This window comes from Mandrillus leucophaeus, unplaced genomic scaffold (genome assembly GCF_000951045.1).
Source record: "Mandrillus leucophaeus isolate KB7577 unplaced genomic scaffold, Mleu.le_1.0 Scaffold20, whole genome shotgun sequence".
Classification (NCBI taxonomy): Eukaryota; Metazoa; Chordata; class Mammalia; order Primates; family Cercopithecidae; genus Mandrillus; species Mandrillus leucophaeus.
Window position 1 is genome coordinate 1,458,279 of NW_012102032.1, and position 21,070 is coordinate 1,479,348.

Here is a 21,070-nt window from a genome sequence, read left to right on the forward strand (position 1 = left end):
AAAAACTAGAAGAACATGTAAGTGACCATTTATATAAACCCAAGAAAGGAAAACATTTCTAAGCATAAGAGCAAAATAGAAACCACAAAAATAACATTTAATATACTACATAAAAATAATGATAATAATTTCCACATGGCAAAGTTAGATGGCAAAAAAGATTGGAAAAAGTCAATTATAACATACTGAACTCTCCACTTTTAAAGATACTATAAGATATGTCACTGATTTAATATTATAGCAGCTTTTCAAGAAAAAAAGTAGGAGTTGGAACACTACCACTTTCATATTACATGTCAACTATAAAATGAATCCCAATTTCAATATTGGGCAAAATATATGTCTTGAAATATATGAAGATGTATGAGGCATAATGATGTATCTTTCCTTTTGAAGCAGTGAAAGAAAAAAATAAATCAAAGTCCCTACAGGAAAATTAGGATACTGAGAAGCTTTTTGCAAAAGAAATAAACCAGCCAAAAGACATAGATTTTAAATACTAAAGTATCACTAGTAATCAAAGAAATTCAAACTAGATGATACCACTGTTCATAAACCAAATTTGCAAAGATTAAAAAAAAATAGTAAAGCTCAGTCATGTGAAAGTTTAGGAAAATAGGAGTTTTTACTACTGGTAACAGTTAATTAAGCTGATACAATCTTTCTAAAAGATAATACGGCAGTACTCTTGAAACACCTTAACATAACCATACCTTTTCCTTAGCAATTACCTTCTAGAAATTTATCCTAAGAATATGATCCAGCCAGGCGCAGTGGCTCAAGCCTGTAATCCCAGCACTTTGGGAGGCCGAGACAGGCGGATCATGAGGTCAGGAGATCGAGACCATCCACGGTGAAACCCCGTCTCTACTAAAAAATACAAAAAACTAGCCGGGCGAGGTGGCGGGCGCCTGTAGTCCCAGCTACTCGGGAGGCTGAGGCAGGAGAATGGCGTAAACCCGGGAGGCAGAGCTTGCAGTGAGCTGAGATCCAGCCACTGCACTCCAGCCTGGGTGACAGAGCGAGACTTCATCTCAAAAAAAAAAAAGAAAAGAAAAGAAAATGATCCAACAGGTGTATGAAGAGATATATGTGAGTGCCTATGTGTGTATTTATATAAACAAGGATATTCCTCTAAGTGTTACACTGAAACTAGAAAATCTACATGGGAAATAATAAAGGACCCAGTAAGAAGATCAAACAATGGACTATAACACAGTGCAGCCATTAAAAATTATACCGTATTATAATATTTATTGACATGAGTAAATGTTCATCATATATTAGTTTTTTTAAATCACCAAATATATATGTCACTTTAAAGAAAGAACAGACATCAGAATATTAATAGTAGTATACTAGGTATCTCTGAATCATGGAATTATAAGATATCTTTCCCTTTTCTGTGCTTTCCAAGGTTTTTGCATGAGTATCTATTATTTTAGTAAATAAAGGTTTCAAAATGCATTTTTTTCTAAGCACTCCTGATAAAACTTCTATTAAACAATTAAAATTACTTAAAACAATCTATTTACACTGCAACAAAATGTCCATCTTAGAAACACTTTTCTGTTTTTAGAAAGAAGTTAAAAGAAAATTACCTTCATCCCCAAAGTGGAACAGACCAAGTCAATGATAGCACTAAGCTGGTTGCTGTGAAAGTACATAGCCACCAATAATAACATCTCCCCAAAAGAAGCAGAGACGCCTGAAGTACTGTCAAAACAAAACAGGAAATATGAATTTTCCAAAGAGAGAAGAAGAAAAGCTTTCTCAACTAACTAAATCAAATTATCTTACCTCTCAAAATATGCTTCTTCTTTTATCATCCAACTTAGCCACACTACCATCAGCTGCTCCTGTTCAGGTGTACTATAAAATATACCAGAATGTCACTGGTTTAAATTAGATATTCTAGTATATGAATAAAAAGCATTCTGAAGTCATTTTTGGTAGAAATTATTTTTCCTGCCCTATTTTCAAGTATCAAGTCAAATTAATGGCTTGCTGAATTGGGCCACTAATTTTCATTCAGGTATGAAGTAATTCTAGAGCTCAAGAATGAGGACCTTTGCTTTTTTCATGGACCCCCTCTCAAAGTCTTAGTTGCTGCCTTCACAGGTTGAAAAAAGTAAGCTTCCTCACATTCCTTAGAAAACAAAGGCCCCTTGGGATTAACCTGTTAAACCAACTATACAACAGCTGATAATTATTTCATATAGAAAAAAATCTAGTGTTAACACTTAAGCATCAAAATATCACAAACTGAGTGCCAAACAGTAATAAGCAGTCCATCTTCTGGAAAAATGAAATTTAATTTATAGAAACCTTACGAGTAGATCTCAAAGTTACAGAGAAACAAATGATCACTAATCATGGAAAAAAAGGCAGTCACGGGCTTACCAGATATGAAAAATGGCTATAAAAATACAATGACTTTTTTTTGAGACAATGTCTTGCTCTGTCGCCCAGGCTGGAGTGCAGTGGCGCAATCATAGCTCACTATAGCCTCAACCGCCCAAGCTCAACTGATCCTCCCACCGCAGCCTCCCAAGTAGCTGGGACTACAGGCATGCGCCAATGCGTTCAGCTAATATTTTTTATTTTTAGTAGAGGAGAGGTCTCGCTATGTTGCCCAGTCTGGTCTTGAACTCTTGAGCTCGAGTGATACTCCTGCCTAAGCCTCCCAAAGTGCTGGGATTATAGAGGCAAGCCACCATGCCTAGCCTAACAATGACTTTTTAAAGGGAATTCCTAAATTTTGAGATGGAGTTTCACTCTTGTTGCTCAGGCTGGAGTGCAGTGGTACAATCTCAGCTCACTGCAACCTCCGCCTCCCGGGTTCAAGCAATTCTCCTGCCTCAGTCTCCCGAGTAGCTGGGGTTACAGGCGTCTGCCACCACATCTGGCTAATTTTTGTATTTTTAGTAGAAATGGGGTTTCACCCTGTTGGCCAGGTTGGTCTCGAACTCCTGACTTCAGGTGATCCACCCACCTTGGCCTCCCAAAGTGCTGGGAAAACAGGCCTGAGCCGCCGCACCCAGTCTAAATTTAATTGATAAGTACAAGCTGACGTTGACTTCTGAAAAATTTTTCACCAATCTCTTTCTACTTCAGTGCAGTAAAAATAGATGCAACAAAAAGCAAATGAAAAGTATGCTGCTTCTATTACCAAAAGCTAAGAAAATAAAAAAGGTCATTCTCAACTATACCTAAACCATATAACGAACAATAAAGTGTTATGTAGTAGAAAGATGACAGCCTTTACAACCTGCCACACTTGAGTGAGAATCCTGTCTCTGCTAATTACTGGTAGTGTGATCTTGAAGAAGAAACACAAATAATCTCTTTTTCTTTTTCACTGTAGCTCTAAAATGTTAAGAACTTCTTTTTTTTTTTTTTTTTTTTTTCAGAAGAAGTTTCGGTCTTGTTGCCCAGGCTGGAGTGCAATGACACGATTTTGGATCCTTACAACCTCCACCTCCTGCATTCAAAAGATTCTTCTGCCTCAGCATCCCAAGTAGCTAGGATTACAGGCGCCCACCACACCCGGCTAATTTTTTATATTTTTAGTAGATACGGGGTTTCACCATGTTGGCCAGGCTGGTCTCGAATTCCTGACCTTTAGGCGATCCACCCACCATGGCCTCCCAAAGTGCTGGGATTACAGGCGTAAGCCACTGTGCCTGGCCTATCTTAAGAACTTTTAAATATCTTTCTAAACATTAGTTCTTCTATCTATAAGTTATGGACAAAAATACCTTATGAGGCTGGGCAAAGTGGCTCTCGCCTGTAATCCCAGCAATTTGGGAGGCCAAGGCAGGAGGACAGCTTGAGCCCAGGAGTTCAAGACCAGCCTGAGCAACAAAGTGAGATCCCATCTCTACAAAAGAATTTAAAAATTAGACAGGCATGGTGGCGCATGTTTGTAGTCCCAGCTACACGGGAGGCTGAGATGGGAGAATCTCTTGAGCCCAAGAGGCCGAGGTTGCGGCGAGCCCTGATTGTGCCACTGGACTCCAGCCGGCACAACAAAGCAAGATCCTATCTAAAAAAAAAAAAAATACTCTATAAGAGTAATGAGGATTTGAGATAATGTTTAGAAAGTACTTCAAGTAAAACGAAAAGAAAGAATTCATGTACCTAATATTACACCATCCTGAAACTCCATTAAAACTACATTAAGGTTTTCTTAAAAGGCATAAACACATAAGATATTGAGGAGGGACAACACCACAAAATGCTGGAAGCTACAGTACATATAGATAAGTGGTAACTGACTTAGCAGACCTGAGGAAGCAAAATGTTAAACTGGTAGAAGAGAAAACCCATCCATTTTACACCACAGAATTCCCAAAGGGCTCAAGCTACTCCAGGCAGTTCTGGGACCGAGAGTGAAGACAGACAAAAATTAAGAGGCTGACATTCTATATAAGTAGTAGGACTCCAAATCACCTCCTGCATTCTGCACAACTAGAAGAATACCCTTCCCTCAGTAGACAGAAAACTGGAGATCTATTGTCTGGAGGTGGTAAAATCATGCATCTGAAATAAGGGAAACCAGGTATATCTGGAGCACCATTCTGAAAGTAGCAGAATTAAGTAAATGATTATACTGCAGGCTGATACCTACCAACCCTTAACCCTTACTCTTTAACTCTATTTATGGGTTTCTGTATAAGCCTTCCCTCTCCAGGCCAGACAATAATCTTTAGAACTCTGATCAGACCAAGAGTTTCCCAAAGATCCACTTACGGGTCTTTTAGAACCTCCCATATTAGAGGTTCTAATATGCTTTTTCATTTCCTAGTCTTAAACATGAACAATCAGCCAGGCGCAGTGGCTCACACCTGTAATCCCAGCATTTTGGGAGGCCAAGGCAGGCAGATTACCTGAGGTCAGGAGTTTGAGACCAGCCTGACCAACATGGAGAAACCCCATCTCTACTGAAAATAACTTAGCTGGGTGTGGTAGCATATGCCTATAATCTTAGCTGGGCGTGGTAGCATATGCCTATAATCCCAGCTACTCGGGAGGCTGACGCAGGAGAATCACTTGAACCCGGGAGGCAGAGGTTGCGGTGAGCTGAGATCACGCCATTGCACTCCAGTCTGGCAGCCTGGGCAATAAGAGCGAAACTCCATCTCACAATATATATTTTATATATATATGTGTGTGTGTGTGTGAACAAAATATATATATATATATGAATAAAATATGTGTGTATACATATATATGTGAACAATCAATAAATATTGGCTGGGTGCGGTGGCTCACGCCTGTAGCTGCAGCATTTTGGAAGGCAAAGGCAGGAGGATCACCTTAGGCCAGGAGTTCAAGATCAGCCTGGGCAACAAAAGTGAGACCCCATCCCTACAAAAAACTTTTAAAAATAAGCCAAGTGTGGTGGCCCACACTAGCCACTTGGGAGTCTGAGGTAGGAGGACCCGTTGAGCCCAGAAGTTCAAAGCTGCAATCAGTTATGATTGTACCACTGCATTTGCCCTGGGCAACAGAGAGAGACCCATCTCTAAATAAATAAATAAATAAATAAAACAAAAGTTAAAATAATAATAAACATTAAGTATCTGAGAAAAGCATCTAACTTAAAAAATAGAGACCAAAAAAAGGCAGGGAAAAAAGCAACCTAGAGAAAAGAAGCAATACAAATAATAAAATATCTTCAAAATCAGTATGACTAATATCAAAGAAATTATGCTATCATGAACCAATAGATACCATAAAGAAGAAATATTCAGAGAGCCAAAAAAAAAGTGCTCTTAGAAATTAAAGACGGAGTAGGAATTGAAGATAAAGTTAAAGACAAATCCTAAAAGGCAGAATGATTTCTATTTTTTTTTTTAAGCTCTTTCACCCAGGCTGTAGTGCTATGGCACAATCATAGCTCACTGTAACCTTGAACTCCTGGGTTCAAGTGATCCTTCTGCTTCAACCTCCCAAATAGCTGGGACTAAGGCATGTCCCATTACCCCTGGAGAATTTTTTTTTTTTTAAAGACAGTGTCTTGCTATGTTGCCCAGGCTAGTCTCAAACTCATGGCCTGAAACAATCCTCCCACCTCAGCCTCTCAAAGCACTAGGTTTACAGGTGTGAGCTACTGCACCTGGCCTTAAAATGAGCAAGTTATTTTTAGAGTGCTGAACAGGTTCTAAAATTCTATTGTGGTGGTGGTTGCATAACTCTCTATATACACTAAAAACCACTCAATTGTACACTCTAAGTGGGTAAATCTTATGATATGTAAATTACATCTCAATAAAGCTGTTTTCTAAAAAGTAGAACAAGATGAGGGGAAGGAAAAGAGGAAAGCATAAGAAAATTCGACAATCATTTCAAATTCCAAATAAAAGGAGGTTTTAGACAGAGAACATGCAAGAAGAAAACATTACCAACAAATTAATTCAGGAAAATTTCCTAGAACTGAGGGACATGAGTTTCCAGGTTCAAAGTGCTTACTGAATGCCTAGGACAATAGTCAAAAAGAGACTCAGACTAAGGCATATCAACCAGAAATTTCAAAACCCTAGAGATAAAGAGCTAATCCTGTAAGTTTCCATATTAAAAACAAATAGGCCACACAAAGGACCAGGAATCAGAATGTCAGACTTCCTAACAGAAGTTAGAAGACAAAGAAGCAACACCTTCAAAGTCCTGAAAGGAAATTATTCCCAAGTAAGAATTCCATACCCCATCAAACTATTAATCAGATGTTAAAGTAGGACAAAGATATTTTCAGAAATATCCAGTCTCAAAAAGAATTTACTTCACACATACTCATTCAGAAGAAGCAAAATGGCCAGGCACAGTGGCTGATGCCTGTAATCCCAGCACTTTGGGAGGCTGAGGCAGGTGGATCACCTGAGGTCAGGAGTTCGAGACCAGCCTAGCCAACATAGTGAAACCCCATCTCTACTAAAAATACAAAAATTAGCTGGGAATGGTGGTGGTCGCCGGTAATCCCACATACTTGGGAGGCTAAAACAGGAGAATCACTTGAACCTGAGTGGCAGAGGTTGCAGTGAGCCGAGATCATGCCATTGTACTCCAATTGCATGAAAAGAGTGAAACTCATCTCAAAAAAAAAAAAAAGCAGTAGCAGCAAAATGAGGAAGCAATGAAAAAAGATGATGACATGATCACAGCTCAAACAAATGAAAGGATAGGTTTTCTTTTTAATTTTTTTTTTTAAATGAAGACAGGAGTCTCACTATGTTGCCCAGGCTGGCCTCAAACTTGTAGCCTCAAACAATCCTCCTGCTTCAACCTCCCGAGTAGCTGGGACTACAGATGTGAGCCACCATGCCCAGCTAAGATGATGACATGAGATATAAGAAACAGGAGATCCAACAAAAGGAAAAGGAGAGACGAAGCAAGTCTCCAAAATGATGGTGAAGGTCAATCCCAGGATGAGAGCTTTGTACTAATAGGTTTAGCTGGTAACCATTCCAGATCAAAATGCTCCTGAAGAAATCTCCTCAAGAAGATGAAACTCATAGACTATCTAATGAGTCAAAACATCTGGACAGAAGATTTAGGCTGGCAGAGAGTCTAGGTTACATGAATGGGACATATAACACCAAGAAAGTTAAAAGCAAAAAACAAAAACACAGGATAAATATTAATAAAAAAAAAAAAAGAAAAAAAAAAACTTTTACAAAGCAGTAAAAAATAATCATATACTACATGGTTGAGTTCTCAGTAGCGCTTATATAATCGTAACAACTATATATTGATCTAATCTAAATTATTATAACCATACTAGGAGAATGAGAGGATAGGAAGGATATGTATGGATGTGTTTAGGACAGGGAGAAAAAAGACAGAGAACTAATTTCTCATCTTTCATACTTGGAACTCAATAAAAAATACCTAAAAGCAAAAATCAAGGGGTATCAAATACAAACATGTTATTATAGATGTAGCAGTAAAACACAAAATAAACAGTTAAAAGAATTGAAAGACACTGCCTCTAAGAAAGGTGAAATAGAAGGAGAGAAGGAAGGACTGCTATTAGCCTTAACAAATCTTGAAGAACTATTTTGACTCCTTTAAACAATGTACATATAAAACTTTAATAAAAGATAAATAAAATTAATCAGATGTTACTGATACCCTTATATTAAAAAAACACAAATAAGCTGGACCCAGTGGCATGTACCTGTAGTCCCAGCTACTTGGGAGGCTGAGTCAGGAGGATTACTTGAGGCTAGGAGTTCAAGGCTGCAGTGTGCTATGATCACACCCCTGAATAGCCACTGTACTCCAGCCTGGGCAACAAAGCAAGACCCCTTCTCTTAAAAATTGGAAAAAAAAAAAACAAAACAAAACTACAACTGTCCATGCCTAGACCAGCTTTTGTAGAAAGCTCTTATCTAATGCTACACAATTTTATTGAGTAAATAAAACTAAACCTTGAGAAAATGGAGCAACTTATATAGTTAGGTACCTGACAAGCGTAGAAAAGGCCAGTAGCATACAAAAGGAAAGTGAAACAAAGCGAACCCCAGCTGGCGTAGCAGGAGGACGGCTCGTCATCAACTGCAATAATTGCTCAGCTTCTTCTTCAGTTGGTCTAAAAAGGAATACATCATTAGGCTTTACATTTTTAGCTGGGATGAAGAAGAAAAAGTCAATTTTTAACCTTTTAGATACAAATGTTAAACTTTATAACGATACCTTGCTATTTATAAAATCTTTAACATCTCAAGTTGTCAAATGCAAAACTGTTGAGAAATTACAACTACAGTGTTTTACTGTAGACAAATACAGGTAGGTCCTCACTTTGCCCTGTGTCATAAAAATGACCATGCAAGCTGCAATCATGCAACATGATCTTAATAATCAATGGTAAAAAGTATGATTGTACTGTAGCCTTTAAAATTTTTGTCAAAACATTAAAAACTCTGTTGATTATAATGCATAAGGAATTTTTTTTTTTTTTTTTTTTTTTTTTTTGAGACAAGGTCTTGCTCCGTCACCCAGGCTGGAGTGTAGTGGCAGGATCAGAGCTCACTTCAGCTTTGACCTCCCAGGCTCCGGTAATCCTCCCATGTCAGACTCTCATGTAGCTGGGACCACAGGTATGCGTCACCATGCCCAGTTTATTTTTTTTTGGTAGAGACACGGTTTTGCCATGTTCCCCAGGCTGGTCTCAGACTCCTGGGATCAAAAAATCCACTTCTCACCTCCCTTGGTCTCCTAAAATGCTGGGATTACAGGTGTGAGTCACTGCACCCAGCCAGAAATTTTTTTTTAAAATAGCAAAACTAATATTTTTATAGTACTCTAATTGAAAATATTAGAAACACTAGGAATTAAAGTGTTTTCTTTCTTTTTTTTTCTTTTGAGACGGAGTCTCACCCTGTCACCAAGGCTGGAGTGCAGTGGCACAATCTCGGTGCACTGCAACCTCCACCTCCTGAGTTCAAGCAATTCTCCTACCTCAGACTCCTGAGTAGCTGGGACTACAGGCACATGCCACCATTCCCAGCTAATTTTTGTATTTTTAGTAGAGAGAGGGTTTCACCATGTTGAACAGGTTGGCCTGCAACTCCTGACCTCACTGATCTGCAAGCCTCGGCCTCCCAGAATGCTGGGATTACAGGCGTGAGCTACTGTGCCCGGCCTTAAAGTTTTTTATTTCTTCGTAAAGACTTTATCAAGAGTAGTTTAAACAGCCTTTGCCTCCTTTCTTTTTTTTTTTCTTTTCTGGGTGTTCTTCGTTTTTGTAGAGACGGAGTTTCACTTTTGTTGCCCAGGCCGGACTGCAATGTTGCAATCTCGGCTCACCACAACCTCTGCCTCCTGGGTTCAAGTGATTCTCCTGCCTCAGCCTCCCAAGTAGTTGGGATTACAGGCATGCGCCACCACGCCCAGCTAATTTTTGTATTTTTAGTAGAGATGGGGTTTCTCCATATTGGTCAGGCTGGTCTCGAACTCCCAACCTCAGGTGATCTGCCCGCCTCGGCCCCCCAGAGTGCTAGGATTACAGGTGTGAGCCACCATGCCCAGCCTATACTTTCATCTTTACTTGCCAATTGTCTCTTCCAATTATCTGTTTTTGGAATATAATGTTCCAAAAACTGTTTCCATGTTTTGGAACATGAGTTTATTATGGAGAGAAAGGAAGCAATACAGGTTGAGTAACCCCAATCCAAAAAATCCAAAATCTGAAATGCCCCCAAACTCCAAAACATTCTGAGTGCCAACATGAGGTAATGAGCTCAAAGGAAATGCTCATTGGAGCACTAAGGATTTTGAATTTCTGAAATAGGGATGCTAAACCAGTAAATGTAATATAAACATTCCAAAATCCAAAAAGTTCTAAAATCCCAAACGCTTCTGGTCTCAAGCATTTCAGATACGGGATATTCAACCTTTACAACTACCTCCTCTGCTATATGTACACAAATGAAATAACAGGTGTGCAGTAACCAGTTACCAACAAACTTTGAAAGAAGTGAGGCCACTGGTCACTAATCATGATGTACATCCGTCATTTACTTAGTGGTATGTGGCCTGAGGAGCTCACAATCCCTATACTTTATAAAATTATTTGGTTAATGTATCATGGCAACTGAAATGTCAACTGTGTTGAGAGACCAGCATTATTTAAATAAACTGGGGTAACTGAAACTCATGCATATTGGAGACATGCAAATGAAGACTATATGCACAATTATTAAGAATATTATTCAAAAGGATTTTGTATGGTGACTAAATAAGAAACATTGTACTGGCCATGCGTAGTGGCTCATGCCTGTAATCCCAGCACTTTGGGAGGCTGAGACAGGTGGATCACCTGAGGTAAGGAGTTCGAGACAAGCCTGGTCAACATGGTGAAACCCCGTCTCTACTAAAAATACAAAAAAAATAAAAATAAAAAATTAGCCGGGTGTGGTGAGGCAGGAGAATCGCTTGAATCCAGGAGGCAGAGGTTGCAGTGAGCCAAGATTGCGCCACTGCACTCCAGCCTGGGCGACAGACGAAGATTCTATCTCCAAAAAAAAAAGAAAAGAAAACAATGTACTTATTAATCACATCATATTAATTTTAAACAATTTATGATATCAACTGTAAAAGGAAACAAAGGAGAGATTTACTTCAACTAGTCAATGTTAAAAGATCACTCACAGATCATTCACTATAGCTTTGTCAAGCTGTGTTGAAATCACAGGTTTTTTTAAACTGTGATTGGAAATTGATAAACTGCTCTGGCTCCTCCCATATTTATTTATATAGCTGTTCACAATCAGAACAAAATAGATGAATACATCTCTGCTAGGAATTCTTGACCTTAGGATTTCATTCTTCTTATAGGCCAGCCCACTACCTGAGTCCAACAGAAAACTTTAATCCTCTGAATAAAAGGACTTTGGTTCACTTTCTTGAGAATAGGAACAAGAAAGTAAAATGACAAAAAGGTAAAATATCAAACTATTGAATACTTGAGTCCAGCGATCCCCATCAAAGCACAGTACAGACGTAAGAGTGCACTGGCTTTCACAACATGCTCTTCTTTCAGCCCCGAATACACAGACACATTGGGCTCCATGTCCACATCAGCTTCTTCCACAATTCGGGTGCTTCTTACTGTGGGAAGAATGCCCATCAACTCCAGAAGAAGCTGCCTTCTCATCTGCCAGAGGACAGAACTGCTGGTCTCTCTTTTTCTCTGTAAGAAATATGGATCACAAAAGGAAGAGAGCATGAAGCATTTACTAAACTAAAAGGGAGCTAAAACACAGCTCCCCACTTAAACACTTTCAAATTGGCCTATTTGAGGAGATTGTCATGACTGCAGAATCTCATTTTAACCAATCAAGCAAACTCAAAATCCACTAGTTTGCCTGAAGAATGAATATTCACCCTAATTTGGATTGGTTGCAGAGGAAAGACTAAATTAGTGACAATTTGAATTGTGGAATATTATTTAAACGGTACTTTCAAATACATAAAGACTAACAAAGTGATATGCGGTATAGGAAAAAATGCTCAGATTTTGAAGACGTAAGTTCTTGGGGTTTAAATGCCAGCTCTACTATTAGATGATTATATATCTTTAGATACATTGGTTAACCTCTATGAACCCCAATTTCCTTAATGACAAGGAAATATTTTATCAACAACATTTACCTTACAGAACTCCTATAATTAAGAGTTTACAATTATTGGCCTGATGCAGTGGTTCACACTTGTAATCCCAGCACTTTGGGAGGCCAAGGAGGGCAGATCACTTGAGATCAGGAGTTCGAGACCAGCCTGGCCAACATGGTGAAACCCCACCTCTACTAAAAATACAAAAATTAGCTGGGCGTGGTGGCACATGCCTGTAATCCCAGCTACTCGGGAGGCTGAAGCACAAGAATCACAAGAATTGCTTGAACCCAGGAGGTGGAGGTTACAATGAGTCAAGATCACACCACTGTATTCCAGCCTGGGCAACAGAGTGATACTCCGTCTCAAAAAACAAGAGTTTACAATTCTATAACCCCTACAGTTCTTCAGGCAGGGACAAGGTCTTAGTCATCTCTTACTCTGCACAGTCTAACATTGTGCCTAACATACAGCAAGCACTCAAAGTCTGTTAAGTAGACGAATGAACAAAACTAATACATGTATGAAAGCAGTTCTAAACTATCCAGGGCTAGGCAAATGTTAATTATTATCTTTTGAGTGTTTCTAAGTAAAATATGATAGACCTGCTTTAATAGTAACAGTAAGTTCAAAGAATAAAGGTTTATTGCATACAAAGAACAACTACAAACAAGATGAGCACGCCAAGTGCTTAATGCAGCCTGACATATATGAAGCATCCAATAAATAAATGTTAACTTTGTTTTAAAAAGCAAAGCTTAAAATCAGTTTTCAAATGGGCTATAAAGTAGAACTTGAATATTCTAAAACACTGTGATTCAGTTGCTTAAAAAATAGACTACAGGATTTAAGCAGTACACATGTTGTCTAGCTAAGTGACCTCAACAAGTTAAATCACAATCTCTATTAGCTCCTTCATAGGAATTCTATTCACATAGTTAAAATAAATTCGTTTTTGAAAAATTAAAATATTTTGCAAGTTAAAAACTGCTGCAAAATACATGTGCATAAGCAGGTGAATGTATAAAACAAAATGTAGCACATACATACAATGAAATATTATTTTTCTTTTTTTTGAGACTGAGTCTTGCTCTGTCACCAGGCTAGAGTGCAGTGGCGTGATCTTGGCTCACTGCAACCTCTGCCTCCCATGTTCAAGCGAATCTCCTGCCTCAGCCTCCCGAGTAGCTGGAACTACAGGTGCACACACCACACCCAGCTAATTTTTTTATTTTTAGTAGAGAGGGAGTTTCACCATGTTGGCCAGGATGGTCTGGATCTCTTGACCTTGTGATCCACCCGCCTCAGCCTCCCAAAGTGCTGGGATTACAGGTGTAAGCCACCACACTCAGCCCTTACTTTTTATTTTTACAGCTTTAGGGGGTACAAGTACAGTTTTGTTACACGAATTTATTGCATAGAAGTCTGGGCTGCTGGTGTAGCCATCACCCTGATAGTATACACTGTACCCAATACAGGTAACTTCTCAACCCTCACCCCCTCCCCACCCTCCCATCGTTTGGAGTCTATGATGTGTATTATCCTACTCTCTTTTGTCCATATGTACACATGATTAGCTCCCACTCATAAGTGAGAATATGCAGTATTTGACTTCCTGTTTCTCCATTATTTCACTTAAGATAATGGCTTTGGCAGGGCGCGGTGGCTCAAGCCTGTAATCTCAGCACTTTGGGAGGCCGAGACGGGCGGATCACGAGGTCAGGAGATCAAGACCATCCTGGCTAACACGGTGAAACCCTGTCTCTACTAAAAAAATACAAAAAACTAGCCAGGCGAGGTAGCGGGCGCCTGTAGTCCCAGCTACTCGGGAGGCTGAGGCAGGAGAATGGCGTGAACCTGGGAGGCGGAGCTTGCAGTGAGCTGAGATCCGGTCACTGCACTCCAACCTGGGCAACAGAGCGAGACTCTGTCTCAAAAAAAAAAAAAAAAAAAAAGATAATGGCCTCCAGTTCCATCCATGTTACTGTCAGACATGATTTCATTCTTTTTTATGGTTGAGTTGTATTCCATGGTGTGTTTGTGTGTGTGTGTATACGTGTGTGTGTGTATATATATATATATCTCTCTCTCTCACATTTTCTTTAAGCAACCATCCGTTGACAGATGCTTAGGTTGATTCCATAACATTGCTACTGTGAATAGTGGCTGCGATAAACATACAAGTGTAGGTATATTTTTTATATAATGATTTCTCTACCCAGCAGTAGGAATGCTGGACAGAATGGTAGTTCTACTTTAAGTTCACAATGGAATATTATTCAGTCTTTAAAAAGGAAATCCTGACACATGTTACAACATAGATGAACCTTGAAAACATTATGCTAAGTGAAATAAGCAAGATACAAAAGGCAAAATATTGTGTAATTCCATTTACTTGAGGTAGCCAGAAAGGGCAAATTCATAGAGACAGAAAGTTGAATAGAGGTTACCAGAGGATGGGATGATAGGGGGAATGGGGAGTTATTTAACAGGTACAGAGTTTCTGTTTGGGATGATGAAAAAGTTCTGGAAATGGGCCAGGCCCGGTGGCTCGTGCCTGTAATCCCAGCACTTTGGGATGCCCAGGTGGGTGGATCACCTGAGGTCAGGAGTTCTAGACCAGCCTGACCAACATGGCAAAACCCAGTCTCTACTCAAACTACAAAAAGTAGTCAAGCACGGTGGTGGGCGCCTGTAATCCCAACTACGCAGGAGGCTGAGGCAGGAGAATCCTCGAACCCAGGAGGTGGAGCTTGCAGTGAGCCGAGATTGCGCCATTGTACTCCAGTCTGGGTGACAGAGTGAGACTCCGTCTCAAAAAAAAGAAAAACAGTTCTGGAAATGAAGAGTGGTAATGGTTGCACACTGTGAATATACTTAATGCCACTGAATTATATACCTAAAAATGATTAAACTGCAAAATTTTATGTTATGTATATTTTACCGTAATAAAAACATATATACACATACGTATTAAAATTTAAAAATATAATAACTTATTTCAGTGACCTAATGCACCAGTTCTCATGAATCTGGCCCAGAACCCTGGAGTTTCCCAATATTCTTTCAGTGGGTCCGGAAAGGTATTAATAATGCTCAAGACATTATCTGTCTTTTACTTTCTCATTCACTCACAAGGGTACAGTGCAGTTTCCAAAGGCTTCTATCAAGCCAAACATTGAAGAGATTTGAAAAAAATATAATAAAATAAAACAATATCATTCTTCTCATTAAATTTTGTTTGGGAAAACACAGTTTTCATTTAAAATATGTTATGTTCACATTTAATAGGATTATTGTTGTTTGTTTTTGGCTTTTTTTTAGAGATGAGGTCTCGCTATGTTGCCCAGGCTAAAGTACAGTGGCCAGTCACAGGCACAATTATCACACACTATATCCTAGAACCCTCTGACTCACGCAATCTTCCTGCTTCAGCCTCCTAAGTAGCTGGGATTATAGGCACAAGCCAACATACCAGCTGTTGCTATTTTTAAATAACTAAATAAATATTTCGAATATTTAAGTGTTGATTTTTAATATGGTAAATATCAATAGAAAAAAGCCACATAAACAAAAGCTGTTTGGTATCCTTAGTGATTTTTTAAAATATAAGGAAGTCCCTGAAACTAGAAAGTGTGAGAACCACTTGCCTAATGACATCATTCAAAAAATGTTTCTTTCTCTTTTAGTAGCTGCTAAAATATTCTAATCCTTAGCCTATACAGAGATTTAACCCTCACCTGCTGTCCATTTCGGATAAAAGTTCCAAACCAAGTGCGGACCTTCGCATTTGTTCCAAGAAGCAAACCACTTACAAAACAAACCAAGTCACTCACTCCATCCTCACAAGCTTCATTTTTAGTATGATCCAATGTCAAAGCCACACCAAGGCCTGGCAAGTGACATTCCTCCACCTAGCACAGCAAAGAAAACAAACTGAATTCAGTATCATAAGCAAAAAGGGCAAGGATGCTTCCAAATCTAAAGTGTCTAAAGTTTAGAGGAAGAAATCCTACAAAACATAAAAACCCAGAGAGAAAGAACATATCCAGTATATAAATAAAATTCCCAGCCTCTACAGGACTCTAAAACCATCTTGAGAAGAGTTCTTGGACCTTTGTCTAATGAAACACGGGATTGCTTACCACCATGCCTCGGACCTTGAGGGCCTGAGAAGGATTCATTTTACACAAGAAGCGTAAGGCATCTGTCCTGCGCCTTCCTCCAAGACTTTCTTCATCTTGTCGTTCTCCATTTTTTATCAGGCCCCTACAAACTAACATGATAGAAACCACCTTCTTCAGCCTTGAGAATTAATTGTTTATGACAATTTGACACGACAGAAGAAAAGGATCAGGGTATTTGAAAGCACAACAACAGAAATTGGCCAAAATGAAGCAAAAAATGAAAAGAGACTTAAAAAAGAACAGTAACCTCCAGGACAATATTACACACTCAAACACACTTGCAATTACGGTACCAGTGAGATAAAGTAGAAGACAAAAATACACTTGAGGGCCAGGGGCAGTGGCTCACACCAATAATCCCAGCACTTTGGGAGGTCCAGGGGGCGGGTCACCTGAGGTCAGGAGTTCAAGACTAGCCTGGCCAACATGGTGAAACCCCATCTCTACTAAAAATACAAAAATTAGCTGGGAGTGGTGGCGGGCACCTGTAATCTGAGCTACTCAGGAAGCTAAGACAGGAGAATCACTTGAACCAGGAGGTAGAGGTTGCAGTGAACCCAGATTGCGTCATTACACTCCAGCCTGGGATGACAAGAGCAAAACTCCATCTCAAATAAATACATTAATTAATTAATTTGAAGAAAGTTTCCCAAGTTGAATGAAAACTCTAAACCCAGTTCAATGAGCCCTAGGTGGGACAAATGCAAAGAAAATCATACCAAGAAACATCATACATCAACTTTCTGAAACCAGTAATAAAAAGAAAATCTTAAAAGTAACCAGGGCCAGGAACAGTGGCTCACGTCTGTAATCCCAGCACTTTGGCAGGCCGAGGTGGGTGGATCACGAGGTCAAGAGTTCGAGACCAGCCTGGCCAATATAGTGAAACCCCATCTCTACTTAAAATACAAAAATTAGCTGGGCGTGGTGATGCGCAGTCCCAGCTGTAGTCCCAGCTGCTCAGGAGGCTAAGGCAGGAGAATCACTTGAACCCAGGAGGTGGAAACTGCAGTGAGCTGAGATCACACCACTGCACTTCAGCCTGGGCGACACAGCAAGACTCCATCTCCAAAAAAAAGAAAAAGTAACTAGAGCAGAGGATGGGCGCTTCACCTCAGGTCAGGAGTTCGAGATCAGCCTAGCCATCATAGTGAAACCCATCTCTATTAAAAATACAAAATAGCTAGGCATGGGGGCACACGCCTATAGTCCCAGCTACCCAGGAGGCTGAGGAAGGAGAATCGCTTTAACCCCAGGGTGAGCAGAGGTTGCTGTGAGCCACACTTGTGCCACTGCTCTCCAGCCTGGGCAACAGAGCAAGACTCCATCTCCCAAAACAAAACACAAAAAACAAAAAAGGAGCCAGAAGAAATTAAAAAAAAAAAAAAAGTAGCCAGAGGGAAAAAGAAACTTTACAGAGGAATAAAGATAAAATTTACTGCAGAAAAGAGAATGACATCTTTGCTTTTTGTTTTTGTTTTTTCCTAGAAATGGGATCCTGCTTTCTTGCTTTGCCACCATACTAGTCTCAATCTCCTGGCTTCAAACAATCCTCCTGTTTTGGCCTCCCAAAGTACTGGGATTACAGGTGTGAGCCACACACCCGGTCAGAATGACATCTTTAAATAGCTAAAAGATGATGCCAACCTAAAATTTTATACCCTTTGAAAATATATTTTTCCAGACCAAAAAAGCTGGTAAAATTTGTTGCCAACAAACCCACACTACAAAAAATAAGGGAAATTCTTCAAGTTAAGGAGAAATTATATCAGACGGAAATGTGGAACTACGGAAAGGAATTAAGAGCACCAAAAATGGTAAATATGTGGATAAATAGTATTTTCCCGTATATTTTTAGTCTTTATAATTAACTGTTAAAGCAAAAGTAGTAACAATATGCTCTAAGGTTTATAATTCACGTAAAAGTAAAATCCATGACAACAACGGCACAAAGTACAAGAGGACAAAGAAAATAAAGAGAAAACAAATAACAAGAAGATTCAAACCTAACCACTATAATAATCATATTTAAATGGTCTATGTATACAGTCTAAACACTCCAACTAAAAGACAAAGACTGTCACTAGATTAAAAAAAATCAAGACCAAACTATACCTGTCCACAAGAAATCCATCTTAAGATATGGATAGATTAAAGAGATGAAGAAATACATACATCATGGAAAAACTAATTATAAGAAAGATGACATGGCTGTATTATTTAGACAAAGTAGAGTTCAAAAGAAGGAATATTACCAAGAATAAAGAAGTCTATTTTGTCACGCCTGTAATCCCAGCACTTAGGGAGGCTGAGGCAGGCAGACCGCTTTAGCCCAGGAGTCTGAGATCAGCATGGGTAATATGGCAAAACTCCATATCCACAAAAATACAAAAAAGTACCTGGGCACGCCAGGCGCAGTGGCTCACGCCTGTAATCCCAGCACTTTGGGAAGCCGAGGAGGGTGGATCATGAGGTCAGGAGATCGAGACCATCCTGGCTAACACGGTGAAACGCCATCTCTACTAAAAATATAAAAAAATTAGCCGGGCGTGGTGGCGGGCACCTGTAGTCCCAGCTACTCGGGAGGCGGAGCTTGCAGTGAGCCGAGATCGCGCCACTGCACGCACACAGACTGGCCAACACAGCGAGACTCCGTCTCAAAAAAAAAAAAAAAAATTAGCTGGGTGCAATGGTACGCGCTGGTAGTCCCAGCCACTCAAGAGGTTGAGGCAGAAGGATCACTTGAGCCTGGGATATCAATGCTGCAGTGAATCATGACTGCACCACTGCACATCAGCCTGCGTGACAGAGCGAGACACTACCTCAAAAAAAAAAGCATATTTTGGAGGTTAAAAATCTCCACAAAGAGGCCAAGCACAGTGGCTCATACCTGTAATCCCAACAATCTGGGAGGCCGAGGCGGACAGATCACTTGAGGTCAGGAGTTCAAGACCAGCCTGGCCAAACATGGTGAACCCCCGTCTCTACTAAAAATACAAAAATTAGCCGGGCTTGGTGACAGGTGCCTGTAGTCCCAGCTACTCGGGAGGCTGAGGCAGGAAAATCGCTTGAACCCGGGAAGCAGGTGTTACAGTGAGCCAAGATTGCACCACGGCAATCCAGCATGGGCAACAGAGCAAGACTCCGTCTCAAAATAAATAAATAAATCAATTAATTAATTAATTTTAAAAAGTCGGGCGTGGTGGCGCGTGCCTGTAATCCCAGGTACTTGGGAGGCTGATGCAGGAGAATCGCTTAAACCGAGGAGGCAAAGAGCCGAGATCGCGTCACTTCACTCCAGCCTGGGAAATAGAGTGAAACTCTGTCTCCAAAAAAAAAAAAAAAAAACTGGGCACAGTGGTTCACATCTGTAATCCCAGCACTTTGGGAGGCCTAGGTGGGTGTATCACGAGGTCAGGAGATCGAGACCATCCTGGCTAATACACTGAAATCCCGCCTCTACTAAAAAAAAATACAAAAAATTAGCCGGGCAGGGTGGCCGGCGCCTGTAGTCCCAGCTACTCCGGAGGTTGAGGCAGAAGAATGGCATGAACCCTGGAGGCCGAGCTTGCAGTGAGCCGAGATCGCGCCACTGCACTCCAGCCTAGGCGACAGAGCAAGACTCTGTCTCAAGAAAAAAAAAAAAAGAAAAAAATCGTATATGACACAAACAAATGGGAAAACATTCCAAGTTCATGGATTGGAAGAATCGGTATCTTTAAAATGGCCATATTGCCCAAAGCAATCTACAGATTCAACACTCTTCATATCAAACTACCAACATGATTTTCCACAAAATTAGAAAGAACTATCCTAAAGTTCATATAGCAAAAAAGAGCCTGAATAGCCAAAGTGACCCTAACAAAAAAAAAAAACAAAGCCAGAAGCATCACATTACCTAACTTCAAACTATACTACAGGGCTACAGTAAACAAAACAACATGGCACTAGTATAAAAACAGACACACAGGCTGGGCACAGTGGCTGACGCCTGTTATCTCAGCACTTTGGTAGGCCAAGGCAGGCGGATAACGAGGTCAGGAGATCGAGACCATCCTGGCTAACACAGTGAAACCCTGTCTCTATTAAAAATACAAAAAATTAGCCAGGTGTGGTGGTAGGCACCTTTAGTCCCAGCTACTCAGGAGGCTGAGGCAGGAGAATGGCGTGAACCTGGCAGGCAGAGCTGCAGTGAGCCATGATCGCACCCCTGCACTCCAGTCTGGGCAACAGAGTGAGACTCCATCTCAAAAAATAAAAAAAAAATAAAAATAAAAATAAAAAAATAAAAACAGACACACAGACCAATGCAACAGAATAGAGAACCCAGAAATAAAGCCACACACCTACAATCATCTGATCTTCAACAAAGTTGACAAAAATAAGTGACAGGGAAAGGACTCCCTATTTAACAAATGGTGTTGGGATAGCTGGCGAGCCATATGCAGAAGAATGAAACTAGACCCCTATCTTTTATCATATACAAAAATTAACTCAAGTTGGATTAAAGATTTAGATGTAAAACCTCAAACGATAAAAATCGTAGAAGAAAAGCTAGGAAATACCATTCTGGACACTGGCCTTGGCAAAGAATCTGTAACTAAGTCCTCAAAAGCAATTGCAATGAAAACAAAAATTGACAAGTGTGACTTATTTAAATTAAAGATATTCTGCTCGCAAAAGAAACTATCAACAGAGCAAACAATCTACAGAATGGGAGAAAATATTCACAAAAATGCATCTGACAAAGGCCTAACATACAGAAC

General features: G+C 39.9%; 1 protein-coding gene across 2 annotated transcripts in view; it reads right to left on the reverse strand.

The window, feature by feature from the left end:
- The window catches only part of INTS2 (integrator complex subunit 2), a 62,273-nt gene that overhangs the window by 30,471 nt on the left and 10,732 nt on the right, over positions 1-21,070 (reverse strand). For both annotated transcript variants that reach the window (XM_011979160.1, XM_011979162.1), the window contains exons 6-11: positions 16,263-16,393; positions 15,858-16,031; positions 11,469-11,695; positions 8,468-8,593; positions 1,801-1,872; positions 1,602-1,716 (exon numbers count right to left, since the gene is read on the reverse strand). In XM_011979160.1, coding sequence (XP_011834550.1) covers positions 1,602-1,716; positions 1,801-1,872; positions 8,468-8,593; positions 11,469-11,695; positions 15,858-16,031; positions 16,263-16,393 — 845 coding nt within the window. The remainder of the gene's footprint in view (positions 1-1,601; positions 1,717-1,800; positions 1,873-8,467; positions 8,594-11,468; positions 11,696-15,857; positions 16,032-16,262; positions 16,394-21,070) is intronic.